Source organism: Heterocephalus glaber, unplaced genomic scaffold (genome assembly GCF_053883595.1).
Source record: "Heterocephalus glaber isolate CG9 unplaced genomic scaffold, H.glaber_assembly_v1.0 deba00001497, whole genome shotgun sequence".
In the NCBI taxonomy this organism is placed as follows: Eukaryota; Metazoa; Chordata; class Mammalia; order Rodentia; family Bathyergidae; genus Heterocephalus; species Heterocephalus glaber.
This window is the reverse complement of record NW_028258320.1, coordinates 42,179,324-42,198,562: the sequence shown is the minus strand read 5'-3', so window position 1 is coordinate 42,198,562 and position 19,239 is coordinate 42,179,324. Positions and strand designations below refer to the sequence as shown.

At 36.1% G+C, this 19,239-nt stretch overlaps 1 protein-coding gene across 5 annotated transcripts in view; it reads right to left on the bottom strand.

Moving 5' to 3' along the window:
- Nucleotides 1-19,239, bottom strand: part of Kif11 (kinesin family member 11) — a 55,147-nt gene that overhangs the window by 18,605 nt on the left and 17,303 nt on the right. For all 5 annotated transcript variants that reach the window (XM_087184910.1, XM_087184911.1, XM_087184912.1 and 2 more), the window contains 13 exons: nt 15,898-16,030; nt 15,477-15,574; nt 15,308-15,386; nt 12,005-12,190; nt 11,751-11,875; nt 9,517-9,607; nt 9,045-9,287; nt 7,136-7,231; nt 6,494-6,582; nt 4,834-4,921; nt 3,007-3,195; nt 2,132-2,339; nt 975-1,147 (listed from right to left, as the gene is read on the bottom strand). In XM_087184910.1, the coding sequence (XP_087041036.1) occupies nt 975-1,147; nt 2,132-2,339; nt 3,007-3,195; nt 4,834-4,921; nt 6,494-6,582; nt 7,136-7,231; nt 9,045-9,287; nt 9,517-9,607; nt 11,751-11,875; nt 12,005-12,190; nt 15,308-15,386; nt 15,477-15,574; nt 15,898-15,900 (1,668 nt within the window). In that variant the 5' untranslated portion in view covers nt 15,901-16,030. The remainder of the gene's footprint in view (nt 1-974; nt 1,148-2,131; nt 2,340-3,006; nt 3,196-4,833; nt 4,922-6,493; nt 6,583-7,135; nt 7,232-9,044; nt 9,288-9,516; nt 9,608-11,750; nt 11,876-12,004; nt 12,191-15,307; nt 15,387-15,476; nt 15,575-15,897; nt 16,031-19,239) is intronic.

Genomic DNA, 19,239 nt, shown 5'->3' with positions numbered 1-19,239 from the left:
TAGTTCTAGCCCCAAGAAATATTACATGTATTTCTAGAATCCTATTTGTTGTTTTTCTTGCATTACTACCACATATTGCTGTTACTATCACCTATTACTACAGTTTCAAAAGTAACTACCCAACACCCTCTTCTGGTTGGGTTAGTGTAACATGGCTACTCCAAGACTCTTGGCATTCCAGTTTCCAACTAACAAACAAATCATGGCTCCTTTGAACTCATCTGGAGCCAAATCTTCCCTTTAGTCATTAGAAGGCTTACTAGTAACTCCTGCTCTTAACCACACCAGATGTGAATGAAAAAAGTTTAAAAGCGGGTCTAGGAGCTGGGCGTGGTGGCACATGTCTGTAATACCATCACTCGGGAAGGTGAGGCAGGAAGATTGCCCCAAGTTCGAGGCCAGCTTGAACTACATAGTGAAACCTTGTCTCAAAGGAAAAAAAAAGCAGGCTGGAGATGTAGCTCAGTAGTAGAACACTTGCTCAGTGTGGACAGGCCCTGTGTTCAATCCCTAGCTCTCTAAAAGTAAAAGTTTAAAAGCTTGGTTGTATATATTTGGAAACCAATCTTGCTAAGGAAAAAACACAAGCTTAAATATCACCTGATTGCTAGAAACCCAAATTATAAATGACGAGCAAAATAAAAGATAGATAATAGGAAGTAGTGAGATAGATGTTTCTGAAAGGGGAGGAATCAAGACATGGAGGGAGGGGAAGGAAAGGGGATAAAAAAAGGAATTAAGATGTGTCATGTACAAGTACCAATTCCACACAAGGAATGTGAACATTATGTACTGCACACATGTACTAAAATTTAAAAATTAAAAAAAAATCTAATCTAAAAACATATAAACATACTTGCATAGTGATATGTCTGTCACTGTGTACTAACAAAGCTTAGCATGAAAGAGCAGTAAACATTTTGAAAATTCATCAAATGTAACTCTTTGAGAAGATTTTTAAGAGATTTACTAACAATCAATTTCTGCAGTACAGTTTTACTTTCTGCTGCTAATGACTGTTCTTCTAGTATCATATTAGAAATTCGAGAAACATGAGTCGACACATTTTCTGAAATAGATGTGAGAGATCCAAGTGCTGTTGTAGTAAAGGAATCTAATGCAGACACACTGGAAGACATCAGATCACCTATCACGGAAAAAAGAAAGATATAAACTTTGGCATAATTAAACATATTTAAATACAATTAGAAGCATCCTCAAAGATGTTGGCAAAATTATATCCTTGTTATGGAATTTTGTTTGTTTTTTCAAAACAGGGTCTCGTTGTAGAGTTCAGGCTTGCCTTAAACTTGTGGCAATCCTCCTGCCTCAGTCTCCTCAGTGTTGGCTGGGATTACAGGCATGTGCTACCATACCTGGCTGTTGTGGAATTTGTAATAACAAGTAAGCTTATTTAAGAAATGACTCACTAGAAAAAAAGTGTCTCACTACAGAAGCAAGGAACGATATATACATTCTATAGTGTTGTACAAGCTCTTGACTTATTTGTGAGTATCAGACTCCTAAATACTACTTAAAGAGTTATCATTCCAAAAGGAGATACAATGCAATGGTTAAAAATGATATATATGTCCAATGATAAATGTCATTATATTGCATACCTAAAATGTACCAATAAAATAAAATTTAAAAAATAAATTTTAAAAAATGATACATGTACTCTGACAATACAGCAAACATTCAACATATACATTCCCAAAAGAAAAATTGCAGAATGTTTACACAGAAAAAATTCTAGGCCAGACATGGTGGCACACAACTGCAATCCCAGCACTTGGGAGGCTGAGCCAGGAGAACTGCCGTAAGTCTGAGGGCACCTGGGCTACATAGTGAGACTCTGTCTCAAAAAAAAAAAAAAAATTCTAAAACAAGATCCAAGAAATTTAACAGTAATACCTATAAAGAAGGAGTGAAGTTCAGAAATAAAGGGGAAGCTCTAAGATTTGTTTTAGTTCAAAGAAAATAAAAGCATTAATTACTTAATCTAAACAATATGTGCACTGCGGGGCATACTAGTGACCCTGTCATCAGTGTTTTACAGAATTATTACTTGGGAAATTAGCCTCAAATGAAACATAAAACAAGAGTAATTAGAAATGCTTGACCTTACCAAACAAGGTCTTGTGAACTTCTAGCATTGCCTTTTGTTTTGAACTGCCATCCTTAATTAATTCTTCCATATTATTAAACAGACTCTTTAGTTTTTTGCCAAAAATATGCTGAGCTTCTGCATTGTGTTGCTCAACTGCCTTCTTACGATCCAGTTTGGAATGGAGACCAGATACATCTTCTGTACTTTCTTTAACTGTGTCAAGCAACTATACAAGAAATTTAGAAACAAATGTTAAGACAAAAAAAATCCAATGACAATATCTAAGCTATACAAGAATTTCTCCTACTGAGAACTAGTAAGATTTAATACTATATCAAAAGAAATACATGCTAATGTATCCAGATATCCAAGAATGTTTAATTCTCCTTTACTAGCTATCTATGTAAGGAAAACTGATTTTGCAAATTTATTGCAGTAATCATGCTTCCTCACAAAATTTTATTTCAGTTGTGTTTTACCATCTCCTCAAAGGTACACCTAATAACCTAATAAACTTAATATTTTCAATATCTTCATATCTTCTTCCATTAGGAGTTAGTATATTCTTTTTGTTTTGTTTGTTTTTTGAGATTGGGTCTCACTATGTAGTCTAGGCTAGCCTCCAATTTGTGATCCTTCTGCCTCAGCCTCCTGAGTGCTGGGATTACAGGAGTGTGCCACCATGCCCCGCCAGAAATTACTAAATTCTTAATGGCTCTTTAGTTTCAATCATTCAATATCACTAGTCTAAACGTCCACCAAATACAGAGTCATGCTCTATTTTCAAAAAATCCAGGTGTGGGGTTTTTTTCATTTTTGTTTTTAAGTCAGCACCTCCAAAGAGAAAAATATGTATGAGATAGTAAAAGTGTGTTTTAAATTGACAGACAAACCTTGCTGGCAGCACCATGAAGCTTCTCCTCATTGTTTTCCAAAGCTGATGAGATGTATTCTTCTTTAACAAGTTGCAATTTAGTTTCTTGCAAATGTTTTTGAGTAGTTTCAAGTTCTTGTGTCTTATTTTGCAGGTCAGATTTACACTGGTTAAGTTCATTTTTATTATCCATAAACAATTCTGTAACCTAAGTACAATACATTAAACATTTTTTTCCTTTTTATAAATTTTTAATTTCATTTTTGAACTCAGGGTCTTCACATTGAGCTATATCTCTAGCCATTTTTATTCTTTATTTTGACACAGGGTCTTGCTAAGATGCTAAACTGCCCGGGTGGGACTGGATTGTGCAATCTTGCCTCATCCTCCCAGAGGGCTGGGATTACAGACAGGCGTGCTTCACTACACCTCCCTACTTTATTTTTTTAACCATCCAGTATCTAATTATCTATATTGCTTCATTTGACAAACATGTCAATGAAAATGCCTTAGCATTCAGGTTTCATAGCTTGAACAAGAAAATCTCACGTCTGATATATAATGGCATTTTAATCAACAAAAGACTGTATATAAGAATGGTCCCATAATATTATAATGGAGCCAGCAGCAGAGGTGTAGGTTGTTCAGTGTTAAGAGTGGTTGCCTAGTATGCACAGGCCCTAGGTTTTACTCTCAGAACAGTCAAGAGGAAAAAAACACTTTATAATGGGGCATTTCTATTACCCAGTGACACCAGAGCTGTCATGTTGTAGCAAATGTACTACTCAACTTTCAGTGATGCTATAAACAAAGTTACTGCTGTATAAAACTACAATACATTCAATATAAGCAGACCATAATATCTGATAATAATACTAGGCTGTGTTGCTTGTTTATATATTTTCTATACTTTTTATCATTAGTTTAGAATGTACTACTCAAAAAAAAACTGTATAAAAAGCCTCATGCATGTAGATCCTTTAAGAAGGATTACACAAGGCATTGTTATGATAGGAGAGGACAGTTCCACGTTACTGGCCCTGAAGATTGTCTAGTGAGACAAGCTGTGGAGATGGAAGGTGGTAATACTGGTGATTCTCACCTTGTGTAGGTCTAGGTTAATGTGTATGTTTGTGTTTAGTTTATGTAGGTTTGTATAAATACAATCTATGATGTTGCAAAACAATGAAATCACCTAACAAAGCATTTCAGACCATATCCTTGTAATTAAGCAGCATTCAACTATAATTTCTTAAAACAGTGTTTTTTTTTTTCTGGTACTGGGGTTCGAATTCAGGACCTTAAAACTACATTTTTTTGTATCAAATCTTTTTTCGTTTTATCGGTACATGTTTACAGCACACAATGACCACATTCCTCATGTGGAGTTGGTACATGTACATAACACATCCCAGCTCCCTTTTCTAGTCCTCCTCTCTTCTCTCCCCTCCCTCCATCTCTTGACACCCTTCCCTTTTGCAAAAGACCTATCTCCCTATTTTGTATTATCTATCTTTTATTTTGCTCTTATTTATGCTTGTGATACTTCAGCTTGTCTGATTAATTTCACTTAACATTATGGTCTCAAGGTGCATCCATTTTCCTAAAAAGTATGACTCAAGTTTATCTTTCTTTATGGCAGAGTACTACTCCATTGTGTATAAATGCCAGATTATAACAGTGTACTAACATAAGTATCAAAATTAAAAACTTTTTTGTTATCATTGATGATAGTAAACATAAAACGTATTTTCAATGAACCATCAAGACATCAGTCCTTCACATTGTAGAATTTTCTTTTAATATTTGCTTTTCACATAACATTGAATATTGTTTTGATACTTACCCTACTTAGTTCCTCCTCAAGAGCACCAATTTTTTCAATGAATTCCACAATCTGCTCTTCTTGAGCAGTTAATTTTCCACTCATGATTCTAAAATAAAGTTTGAGTTTAACAGTTAACATTTTTTCTAAATCCCACAAAATATCTGAATCTAATGCAAGTTAAATAAATTTGTCTCCACCACTTATCACCATCAAAATCACACCTAAATATTGGTAAGCAATAACTGCAAACTACAAAGAACAAATGTATTCTCAGTCTTTGTTTTACTTGAACATTTTTCCTTTGACCTCCCTTCTGAAACTCAAATCTTTACCTATGAAGGGGAAAACAAGTGAGAGTGTATCAAATTTGAGAAACTGGAAAGCCAATGGAGGACTGTAACTAATCAAAAGTAGAGACTAGGAGGATACTACATAATCTAAGTGTCTGTAGTATGGGATATGGAATAAAAAGTGATACTTCCTTAAAAAAAAAGTGATACTCCCTAACCCATGAAAGTTGGAAAAGCTTCAGAGTTGAAGGCATATGAAATATCACAAAAGGAGGGGGTGAGCTCAGGGGCTAAAAATACCTAGAGGACTTAAGGTTATGTACAGAGCAATACCATCCCCCTAACACATATACCATTATCACATCACCACATACACTCTCATGAGATCAAAGGATTATTCTAGAGCAGTTTCTCAGCCTTAGCACCACTGACATCACTAGATAATTGTCTGTTGTGGGAATATCTTGTGTACTTTAGGATGTTTAGTATCATCCCTGATCTGTCCACTAGATGCCAGTAGCACACCCCAACATTTGCCACTGTAATCAAAAACTGTCTCAGCAAGGCACGGTGGCACATGCCTATATTCCAAGCATCACAGGCTCGAATCACATGTGGATAACTTAGTGAGACCATGAAGGAAGGAAGGAAGGAAGGAAGGAAGGAGAGAATGAGAAAAGAAAAGCAAGCAAGCTAGCTAAAGAAATACGGGGGATGTAGCTCAATGTTAAGACCCTTGGTTCAATTTTCAGTGCAACAAACAAAACTCTCTGGACATTATTGAATGTCCTCTAGGCAGCAGCCTTTCCCTGTTCCTTGAGAGCCACTGATCTACAGTAACTGCATAAGAACTTCTAGCTTCACTTTGACCAAACACAATGGAGAGTTGGGAGTAAGGTAGTCTGGAAACAGGTGTTTAAGTGAACATATACATACTGAATGTTGGGAACCTCAGCCCTATGCTCACTAAACAAATATCAGCAGCCAGAATAATCTCTAAGCAGTAGACATGGTCAGTCTTCACAGGAAAATCTAAAAGGTCATCCCCAAAAGAAAAAAATACAACTAAGAAAAAACCTTTTTCACCCGAGAGTAAACCCACAGGTCCACAAGCCTCACCTACATACAAAGTTGTTCTTTAAATGTGTTGATAACTATTATTTATTTTATTGGGGGAGTGAGACAGGGTCTCACTATGTAGCCCAGGTTGGCTTCAAACTCATGGCAATCCTCCAGAGTGTGGGGTGATTACTATTTAATGTCAAAACCAAACATTTAGAAGCATTAGGTATATTTTACTCATTGCTACGAAAGTAAATTCTACTTCAAACAACATGTAATCAGAAAATGCTTATTTTTGGAAATTAACTCTATAGACAAAGGCTTACCTAAAATTTTCTTCAGAAATGTACACTCCATTTTTCTCTCGGGCTGCAGCAAGATCTCGTTTCAGGCGCTCTATCTCTTCTGTATATTCCTACACAAGAGAAGTGACGTAGTGTCAATTTAGTACCTTTTCCCATTCTGTTTGGGGATTATATGCAACAAATAAAACATGAAAAGTATAATAGAAATTTCTAACTATATATATATATTTCTATATAATAGAAAGTTATAACTATACTTTTCAATCAAAACTAATTTGCTCAGAAACAGTCAGTGGCCTTCAAAGCTCCTTTACGTGTATTCATTAAAAACTTCTTTTAAGGGCTGGGGATGGAGCTCAGTGATAGAGCATTTGCTGGTCCTAGGTTTTATCTCCAGCACTGCAAAGATAATAGTATAGTAGTAGCAATAGAACTATACTATAATATAGTAATAGACTAATACTAGTAATAAACAAGGACAGAAAACCTTTTGCCAGGCCCAGCTATTGGAAAAATTATAGTAAGACCCCATCTAAATAATAAAAATAAGAAAAAAATGCCTAATACAGGAAATTTATAAATACTGTTTAACAATTATCTGCTTCAGCTCATTTTTGCATTTCTCAAACAGGAACACATTACTCTACAAAAATTCACAATTACCTTAATAAGAGCTTTCTTGGTGAGTTTCTGATTAACTTCAGGTTTATTCAATATGTTCTTTGCTCTATGAGCATATTCCAATGTACTCAAAGTTTCCTGTCATGAAAACAAAAGTCAACTACTGAAGACTTTATAAGAATAATGTAGTTTTATCATCTACAATGTACTATATAACTTACAGGTAATAATGTGTGGTTATATCTAATCTAAAAATATATTCATTAAGAATACTGTATGTAGCCTGGCCTGTAATCCCAGCAGTCCAGGACACTGAGGTAGGAGGATCCCAAGTTTGAGTCCAGCAATTCAGCAAGACCCTGGCTCAAAGTAAAAACTAAAAAAACCCTGGAGGTATAGTTCAGCACAAAGACCTTATGTTCAGTTTCCAGTAACACATACCCAACACACAACTCATCTACCTAACTTCCTTATTTTTCTCTTTCAACATCTTCCTTCTTACCCTTTTGTTCAATTTATCTTTTGTTCTTTCTCTTCAACTTTGTCCTTATGATAATTTGATCCAGTAATTTTTATCTTTGGATTAGTCTTAAATTCAATGAATTTAACAAATCCATATAATGACAAGATATGGATGAACCTTGACAACATTATGCTAAATGAAAGAAGCTAGTCAGAAAAAACACACATAATTGGAATAGTGTATGATTCCATTTATATGAAATATCCAGAAAGGCAAAGTCAAATCTATAGATACAAAAAGTAGTAGGGCTGGGAATTTAGCTCAGTGGTGCTGCTGCCTGCCTCGCAAGCACAAAGTCCTGAGTTCAATCTCCAGTACCACAAAAAAAAAATAGTTATAAGGTTGGGTGTTGTGGCACATGCCTGTCTTTCCAGCAACTAAGGAGGCTGAAACAGGAGGGCTGCAAGCTCATGGCCAGCATGGGCCAACTGGTAATATCATGCCTCAATAGATATATATATATCTATATCTATATAGATATACCCTGTCTGTCTCTGTCTCTCTCTCATATAGCTATATGGTGAGCTGGTAATGTAACTCAGTAATAGACCAATTGCCTAGCAGGCAAGAGGGCCTCAGTTTAATCCTCTACATTCCCTCCATCTCCCCAAAAAGTACTAGTAGGAGAGAGAATAAAAAGTGTTTATGTGCAACAATTTTGGAGTGATAAAAATGTTTTGTTTCTTTTGAGACAGGGTCTCACTATGTAGCTCACTATGTAGCTGGAACTTTCAGCGATCCTCCTGCCTAGCCTCCAGAGGGCTAGGATTACAGGCATGTGCCGCCAAGTCAGGCTGATAAAAATGATGGTTGCATAAGTCTGAATATAAGAAAATTAAGTTAATATATTTTACATGAGTAGGTTTTATAACAAATGATTATATCTCAATTTTTTTTAAAATGAAAGGGAAGTTTTCTAATACCATTTAAAGCAGATGATACAATAAAATAAGAGCACATTTACCATCTTTGCTAGATCTCTAAGTTTTCCCTTCTATTTCTGCACATTCAACATCAATATCAGAGCTATCTAAGCAGCCTCTGTAATACCAGCATTCATCTGACCCACTCAGTGAAATCCCCACAAACTAGCCACTGCTAATGATTCAAAGTAATTTTCTTTGAAGATGGTGTAAACGTCACTAATTATAAATTAAACTTTTTTATAGTGGTATCCTCAAAGATATGTCCATATGCAATGTCCAGATTCTTTTACAGTGCAGTATAAAATGAAGCCAGTAAATAAACTTTTAAAATACATGATAGCTAAACTGAAAATAGAAGGAAAAAATGGAAACAAAGCTTTTGTACATAGAGAGAAAAGGGAGCTTGGGGGGGGGTATAAAATTTAAAAAATAAAATAAAATACATAATAACTAAATAAGAATTATACCTCCTATACTTGCAGTTTCCTTTCAAAGGGCTTACCTCAAGATTGAGAGATGCAGGAGAAACTGTTGCAATTATAGACGTTCTTGTGCGGCCCCCGAGAGAATCTTGGAGGATTCTAGTTAATTTAGATTCTCGGTAAGGAACATGAGGTGTTTTTTCTACAAGAGCAGTAATCACCCTTCCCAAAGTCAAGAGGGATTGATTGATATTTCCAGCTTCCCGAGCTCTCTTGTCAACAGCTCCAGAACGACCAATGTTTTCACTTCCTGCAAGATCAACCTTGAATTTTAAAAATAAAAAGTCAATCTACTGGATTTGGATTCAAAGATTTTCATCTTATGTATAATGTGCTAAATATACAGCAAAATTAATTTTCTATAACAAATTTCTTCTCCCACTATGAGGTCAGCAATCAAGTGACTATAACAAATCATCTGTAAGTACAAAACTACAAGCTGATCTATGAGGTCAACAAGAATTAAACAGTGATATTAAGGTAAAGGCTTACCAAGTTCAACTTTCCAATTTTAACAAGTTCTTCTCCATCAATTGTAGTTTCTTTCATGTGTATTGTAACAGAAAAAACTGAGTGGGAACGACTAGAAAACAAGATAAGGTTGCCCATTCATTATAATGTAAAACATAGTTTGCTTCCTATATAAAATACTAAAAACAGTAAAGAAAGATCTAAATCCACAAGGACAAATATATTATTAAATAGGAGATATCAATCAGTTTTGTTTTGTTTTTTTGAGACAGTCTTGCTTCATAGTTCAGGCTGGCCTTCAACTCATTGTGTAGTCCAGGCAGGCCTAGAACTTGTGGTGATCCTTCTGCCTCAGCCTCCTGAGTGCTGGGACTGTATGAGTGCGCCACCATACCTGGCTTCAAAAAGATTTTGGAAAATAGGAGATGAAAGAACAATGCTTAGGTTTTTGCTGTCTTTCACATGCTGCCTGCAGGGTACACTCCAATAAACTACTTGGAAATACACTAAGACTTAGATCTAGAATTTCAAGCACCTCTGAAAGCTGGATATGGGGCATTGTCAGGACAGTTGCCTGGTGTTTCATTGTTGAAGGCTCCCAGTTTCCATATTCATAAGAACCACCTGTAATATGTCATTACCCTAAATTCAAATAATACTAGCAAGCCGTCAGATTACAACCCCCCGCTGTGTCAACTCTTGTCTAAGTATATTTCTGTGCTTTGAGAATGTCATCAGAAATAGCTAATTCCTCTTCCTCAACAGCAAAAATAGTAAATAGCAGATTACTGATATACTGCAAAATAATTCCTGCTAGAATCTAAAGTGTTCAAAAGGTATAGTGGCACATATGCATAATTCTAGCTACCAGGGAGGCTGAGTCAGAAGGATTGCAAATTTGAGGTGCTTGCCTCAAAACCTAATTTTAAAAGGTTTGGGGATATAGCCTAGTAGTAGAGCATTTCCTTAGCAGTCACAGGGCCCTGGGTCCAATCCTAGTAGCAGACACACATACAACCTGTTCAAAATTATACCTTATGCTAAATACTGACATTCAGATTTTACTTTATCTTACAGACAAAAATTAAATAGATGCCTAAAGACATCTTTTTGTATCAGTGGCCTTTGATAAATATCATTATTATGATTGTTAGTGTCACAGAATTGGTGGAGAATATGGTAACTTTTAATTTTTTCTTTGTACTTTCTATGTTATTTAAAAAGTTTTATAAGTAGCTTTTTTCTTCTCTTTTTTGGCAGTACTGGTGAATGAACCTAGGTCCTTGAATGGAGCTATAACCCTAGGCCTTTTTATTTTTGATTTTGAGACAGGCTCTCACTAGGTTGCCCAATGTGGCCTAGAATTGCAGTCTTCCTGCCTCATACTCCAGAGTAGCTGGGATTACAAGTATGTCCCACCACACCCACCAAAGTATGATTATTATAAAAATTATTTAAATCATTTTAAGTTTCAGGAATGGAGAAAGTACAAGGATTGCCATAAACAAAACTGTAAGTCTGAGTTATAATATTCATCTCATGTTTTTCTATCATTACCCACCAAGCTCTAATCCAGGATTATAGAATTAATGCAATTAAGCATAGAAGTCAATACTAATTTGGGAAAAATGAATTAATTTTTCCTTCCTTTATGACACACACTCATAAAAAGTGATCTTTAGTCAGGTCTACATATAAAAGAAAGGAGTTCCTAAGTCATAAAAATTTAGAGCAGAGGGCTGGGGATTTAGCTCAGTGGTTTCACTGCCTGCTGTGCAAGCGCAAGGACCCAAGTTTGATCCCTGGTACCAAAAAAAAAAAAAAAAATTTAGAGTAGAAATTTTGTGTTTTAGTGGATGATATTTAGAGAAAATAAATTTGTCCCTTTCTCCTCACAAAAAGCCAGTTTTAGTAACCACATGTCTCTGAACATTTTAAGTGAAGTAATTTTCAACTAAAGATTTGAGCCACCTGTGGCAGTGCAAGCCTATAATCATACACTCTGGGAGCTGAGGTAGGAGGATCAAAAGTTGAAGCCTTGTCTGGGCAACTTACTGGCTTAGCAAAATCCTATTTCAAAATAAAAAATAAGCCAGGAATAGTAACACATGCCTGTAACCTCAGCACTTGGGAAGCTGAGGTAGGAAGATCATGGCAAGTTTGAGGCCAGCCTGGGCCACATAGTGAGTTAAAGGCCAAGCTGACTATCTGAGATCCTGCCTTAAAAAAAAGGAAATGGAACATGGCCTTCTCACCTGGAGTATGCATTCATCAAAGTTGCTGCAGTTGTCCTTTTTGCTGCTCCCTTCTCCAAAATTTGATAGACTTCATCCTTGTTGTGTACTGTAATTTCTTCTAAACCTTTGATTATCACTCCTCTCTGACCAAAGAGCAAAAGAACATTTCATTAAATTGGTTAAAAAAAAAAAAAAAAAGTGAAACTACACTGACTTCTTAAAGCCTTACCTATTAAAATTTGGAAACATTCCATTTTATAATACTGAGTTACCTTGTTACGGGGATCATCAAACATCTGTAATCTCTCAGAAACATCAGAAGAGGGATTAAGAAGATCAAAAAGTTCTTCATTATATATTTCCAACAGAGACACTTTGACTGAAAATTCAGTACCATTATCAGTAAGCTTCTCAAAAATTTGATGAAGTGTACGTGGAATTATACCAGCCAAAGGATCCTGAAATTACAATATTAAATAAGGATTAACATAAAGGAAAAGTGCCATTTACAGTAGCAGATAAAACACAATAAAGGGCCTCCTTTAAAGTATGTTTAAACATAAGTACAGTCAGGTCTCCAGATCTACTGGCTCTGCATTCTACCAATCATGTATAGAAAAATATTCGAAAAAAATGTTGCATCTGTACTGAACATGCAGAGTTTTTCTTATCATTTCCTAAACAACATAGTATAAGAGCTGTTTATATAGTATTTACATTGTATTAGGTATAAGTAATCTAGAGATGATTTGGGTGTATGGGAGGATGGACAAAGATTTTATGCAAATACAATACCACTTAAGAGATTTGAGCATTGTGGGGTTTTGGTATGGTCAGAGGAGAAGGGGCAGTTACCCTGGTATAAAGCCCCATGCATGCCAAGGGATAACTGTAGGCCAAAGCAACTTAAAAACACAATAATCTTTTGGTAAAAGAAAAGATTTTAGGTTTTCTTACCACATACACACGAACAAAATGAGTAAGTGAAATGATGAATATGTTAATTTGACTACTGTAATCATTTTACTATTTGTATTTCAAAACATGTACACTTTAAATATATACAATAAAATTTATGAAAGAAAAAGAAAAGTTATAGGAATTTTCTCAAAAGATCTTTCAAAGAAAAGCAGCAGAAGCCAGAAACAGTGGTAGATGACTGTGGTCACAGTTCCTCAGGAGGCTGAAGTAGGAGGATTGCAAAGTTGAGGCCAGCCTGGGCAACTTAGCAAGACTCTGTCTTAAAATAAAATAGAATAAAATGTCAAAATGGAAAATAAAGGGACAAGGAAAAAAAAGAGAGTAGAAAGAAAAATGGAAACAAAGCTTTCATAAATAAGGAGGGGAAGAAGGGTGGGGGGGTGATGGGAAATAATGAAGAATCTAGATATATCATGCACAGATACAAATTCCCTATGATGAATGTGATCATTATGAACATCTAAAATGTACCGATAAAGGTTTTGCTTCAAAACAAACAAACAAAAAAACCACAATAATCTGTTCAGTACTATTTTTCAAACTTTCTCTTTCTTGGTTAGTCATCTTCCTCCCTGAGAATGCAGATACCAACTGAACCAAGCTACTTTATATAATTTTTTTGTTTTTACACTTTTTTTTGGTACCAGGGATCAAACTCAGGTCCTTGCACTTTTGAGGCAAGTAACAGAACCACTAAGCTAAATCCCTGGGTTTAATTTTTTTTTTTTAACTTTTTTTTTTTTTTTTTTTTAATTGTGGTACTGGTGACTGAAGCCAGGGCCTTCACACCAGACTACATCCCCAGCTCTTCTTTTTAAAAAAAATTTTAATTCTGAGACAGGATCTAAGTTGCCCAGGCTGGGTTCAAACTTGCAAAGTTAAATAATCCTATTCAACTTTCTTCATAAGTAAATAATACCACCACGGAAATTTTTTAAATGGCCCACTGATGAGCATGTTTTCTAATTCTGACATAAAACAAGGATGTTTCTCAAATATACAAGTGTCCATAATAAAATTGTTAAAAATCTCTAATTTTTGAAATTATAAACCAATTTCTTATTTCTCATGGTTATAACTTCATAACTTTATTCACCAAATGTAATATAAGTTAATGACTGAGCTCCATAACCACTAGAACTTGCCTAAATGTTAATAATTTGAAGATTAAGTTAATTAGCTCATTTAAACACATTTGATGAAAATCTTTGTGAAATGTACTATATGCTTTCTACATATATTCAATACAATGGCCTTAATTTCCTGAACTCTTGAGGTTGTCATTAATAAAGTACCATACCATCCCTTGCTGTGCTTTTACTCCCTCACTACAAAGCCCTTTCCTTCAAGCCCTACATGTATTACTACTTTTCCACACTATCACCCTTATAAAGTTTTGCAGTCTGTAGTTTCAGTTACTCACAGTTAACTATAGTCTAAAAATATTCCACAGCAAGTTTCATAAATCAACAATTACTAAGTTTTAATCCTGCACCTGTCAGGATTGGTGTGTGTGGTACTGGAGATGAAAACAGTTTTGCAAAAGCTAGGCAAGCACTGTACTACCGAGCTACATCTCCAACCCTTTGTAAAATTTTATTTTGAGATGTAGTCTTGCTAAGTTGCTTAAACTGGCCTTGAACTTGTGATCCTCCTGCCTTAACCTCCTGAGTAGCTGGGAGAACAGGGAAGTGCCACAGAGCTTAGCTGATTATGCACATTTCTGCATAGCATGAATGATGAAATCTTGCCTCATCTAGCTAGGGACATGAAATCACCCCCTTGTCCAGCATATCTATACTATATGCTACCTGCCATTAGTCACTTGGGAGCCCTATTGGTTATCAGATCAACTCTTCTGGTATCAGAATGCTAGTGTTCAAGTAACCATTATTTACTCAAGATATTTTGTGACTACATTCATGTAACTTTTATTATAGTACACCGCTATATTTGTTGTACTTTATTATTCATCTCTGCTATTAATTTCTTATTGTGCCTAATTTATAAGTCAGCTTCATCACAGTACGTCTATACAGGAAAAAAATGCAGAATTACAGGGTTTGGCACTATCTACTGTTTTAGGCATCCATTGGAAGTCTTAGACCACACAAATACGCGGGGAGCACTGCATTCTGCTCCAATAATTCTGTCCCAGAGAGACCTCTTTTATTACTTCAACTATGCCCTATGTGTTGATCTTCTCTTTCCCCAAGAAACTATGTGTTTCTCAAATAGCAGTTTATATACATACACACAGACACACACACATATATATTTGTATACACACATACACACACATTTCTCTCTCTCTGGTTTTTGAAAAAAGTTCTCTCTACATAGTCCAGGCTATATTTGAACTTGCTATATAGCCTATGCTGGGCTCAATCTCAAGATCCATCTGCCTTAGCCTCCTGCATGTTGGGACTGCAGGCATGTACCACTACACCCATCCCTACCATATATTTTACTATAGTAGTTTATGTCTGACATAGGTACTCTGATATTCTGTATTTCAAGACAGAGGCCCAGAACATGTTTTATTCAGCTAGATTTCTGCCACGTTAGAGATAAAATTATATTACAAACAATACCTCCTCCCAGGTATATGCTTCATTAGGTGACCTTTCACCTTCCATTGTAAAGGTTTTTCCAGTGCCAGTTTGGCCATATCTGTCAAGATTTAAAAACACTGTTACATCAAAATTAAACACACACACATCTAAACTTTTTCATCAACTTGAAAAATAATGTTCTGCTTACGCAAAGATAGTACAATTATAGCCCATAATAACTTCATCCAGAATTGGACAAACAACACTTCGGTAAACATCAATTTGTTTGGTGGATGCTCCAAAAACCTATTAAAAAAAAAAAAGATGTCTTAAAGAAACAAAAATTATTCATTTAAATAATTTTGCTTGTAGTATATTAAGCAATTCAGCCCATTAGAAACCATCTGAGAACTCAAAGAGCCAACTGAAATTCACAATGGTACACCATATTCCAGGGAAAGTATGTGTGTTAGGATTACTTTACAGTAATAGATAATCAAGTAGTAGCATCCTTCTAAGAAGTTGGGCCAGGGATTTAGCTCAGTGTTCTGCTACCTGCCTCACAAGCACAAATAAGGTCCTGAGTTCGATCCCCGGTAAAAAAAAAAAAAAAAAAAGAAGTTAAGTACCATATCAAAAGTATACGTTTTCCTCGAGCTTTTATCGGTCAGTCCTCCAGTTCGTACACTAACTTCTTTCCGTGTTTGATCACATTCTACTACTGAGTGGGCATTAGCTTTCCGCTCGGCCAAATTAAATGGTCTATAAAAAGAAATGCACAAAGTTACTGAAGAACTGTTAGCAGGTTAACAATGAGATTTTCAATATCTGTATTAGTCAAGACAAATGTAAATGGAAATTGTGACTATACCGTTTTTGACTGGAATTAAATGGATACTAAATGATAAAGCAGAATCAATTTTAAGTGTCTCAGTTCCCATAAATAAATTTTTTAAAAAATTGTCAAAGATGTGTACATTACAATTCTAACTGTCCTAGAGAAGAAGTTAAAAGAACTTAACTGATGCCAGGCATGGTAGTGCATGCCTGTAATCCCAGCACACACAAGGCTGAGGCAGGAGAATCACAAGTTTGAGGCCAGTCTGGGCTACTAGTGACTTCAAGGCCAGCCTAACCTACTTAGCAAGACTGTGTCTCAAAACTACTACAAAAAGCTGGGTGTGGTGGCACATGCCTGATATCTGAGCATTTAAAAGGCTGAGGTAGGAGGATTGCTGAGTGTTTGAAGCCAGCCTGGGCTACATAGTTCAAGGCTAGCCTGAACTACATAGCAAGGTCCTGTCTCAAAACGCTCCCCCCCACACAAGAAAAACAAAAACAAAAAGCAAAAAAACACAACCAAAACTGCTAGCATACAGCAAAAACATGGCTAAGAGGGAAATTTATACCTACAAGTCCTTACATTGAACAAATAAGATCTTAGGAGTGTGGCACAGTGGTAGAGTTCAGGCCTTGCATGCCCAAGGCCCTGGGTTCCATCCCCAGCATGGTGAGGCAAAACAAAATAAAACAACAAAAATAAGCCAAGATCACAGCTGGGCATGAAGAAGCATGCCTTTAGTCCCAGCACTCCTGACGTTGAGACAAGAAGATCTTGATAGCAAACCTGGACTACATAGTGAGAAGGTCTGAAAAAAACCAAAACCAAAACCAAACAAAGATCTCATTTCAACATCCTAACTTTACAATTTAAGAAACTAGAAAAAGAACAAAGTTATCTCAACATAAGAAGGAGGAAGTAAATAATAAAGATTAAGATGAAAGACAAAAGCAAATCAATGAAATAAAAATTTGATTTAAAAAAAAATAACAAAACTGATAAGCCCTTAGCTAGAGGGACTGAAGGAAAAATGAAAGGAGATAGGTCGATGCAGCGGCACATACTAGTAATCCCACCTACGTGGAAGGCTGAGGCAGGGGGACTGGAGCTCCAGTGCAACCTGAATCATTTCAGACCATCTCAGAAATACAAAGGGCTGAGGATGTACTTCAGTGGTACGGTGCCCCTTGGTTAAATCCCCAGTATCACAACAAACAAAACAAAACAAAACAACAAAAACCATGTGCAATCCCAGCACTGTGGGATGCCAAGGAAGGAGAATCAGAAATTTGAGCCCAGACTGCGTAACTTAGAGATTTAGCAAGAACCCACCCCCCCCAAAAAAAAAGCTGGGGATGTAACTCAAGTGTGAAGGCCCTGGAGGATGCACACTTCCAGATTTCAACATTTACCTCAAAGGTACAGTAATCAAAACTGTGTGGTACTAGCATAAAGACAAACACAGACAAAGCAAGAGAATAGACCAAAAGAAATCCTTCCCTATATAGCCAAACTAGTTTTTTTGGTACCGGGGATCGAACTGGGACCTTGTTCTCGCGAGGCAGGTGGTGCAACCAATAGGCAAACTAGTTTTGACCAGGGCACCAAGATCATTCAATAAATAGTGCTGGGAAAACTCGACATCCACATGCAAAAGAGTAAAGTTGGCTGGGTATGGTGGTGCACAACTATAAATCCCAGCACTCAGGAGGCTGAGGCAGGAGGATAGCCAAGGCCAGCCTGGGATATATAGTTAATTTAAGACCAGCCTGAACTACGTGGTGACACTGTCTCAAAAATTTAAAGAAAAAAAAAAAAATGAAGTTGGACCCTTATCTAACATTGTGTACAAAAACTAACTTAAAATGGGCTGAAGACTTAAATCTTACACCAAAAACTACACAACTCTTAGAAGAAAGGAGAGGGGAAAAACTTCATGATGCTGGATTTACCAATGACTTGGATATCACACCAAAGGCACAAGCAACAACAAAAATAGACAAATTGGATTTCATAAAAATGTTTAGATTTGTGCATCAAAAGACATTATCAGCAGGGCATGGTGGCATCTGAGTATAAGTCCAGCACTCTGGAGACTGAGGATTGCAAGTTCAAGCCCAGTCTAATCAACTTAGACCCTGTCTCAAAATTTAAAAAAATAAGAAATGTGCCAAGAGATCTTTCTCAAATGGGAAGAGGATCAAGAGATGGAGGGAGAGCAGAGAGAGGGGAAGGAAAGGGGAAGAAAAAGGAAATTAAGATGTGTTATTGACATATACCAATTCCACACAAGAAATATAAACATTGGGCAACCTGCAGGGGATTTAGCTCAGTGGTTCTGCCACCTGCTTTGCAAGGACAAGGTCCTGAGTTCGATCCCTGGTACAAAAAAAAAAGTGGGCAACCTTTTCAGAACCCCTCCTGTCTCTCAGGAGCCACTCCTATTTCCCAATAAATTTTCATACTCTTTAAAATAAAGTTTAATAATAAAAATAAACATTACATACCACAAAGATGTGCAGATATTCCTTGTTTAATGACCTGTTTGACAACTGTTTGGACTTATGACCTCTCTTTTTTTCTGTACAGTTCTGTATATATTGTTTATAAAGCCTCAATCTTTTTGGGTACAATATACCTTGGTAATACAGTACTGTAATTTCTGTTGGTTGTACTACACAGTACAATAGTTTTATGTTGCATTATAAATTACAGTATTGCATGTAAGAGTTATGCAAATAAAAGCAAAGTCATCAAGGGGGAGTTTCCTTTGACCATTTCTTTGTTCTGAATATTGTAATGTACATACTATATACAATTGCTCATTTTCTGTCCAATTCATTTAATGATCTAGTAGTGGTAACTGGACCAAGTCATTAAATGAGGGAAAATTTTAAAGTTTAAAAGCCAAGGGCCAGGGATTTAGCTCAGTGGTGCCGCTGGCTGCCTTGCAACCACAAGGTCTTGAGTTCAATCCCCAGTACCGGGAAAAAAAAAAAAAAAAAAAAAAGCCAAAAAGACTTTGAGCATAATAAAAACATTTGAAAGATGTTTTTTAAAAACTGAGCTGGGGGGGCCAGGGATTTAGCTAAGTGGTTCCGGCGCCTGCCTTGAAAGCGCAAGGTTCCGA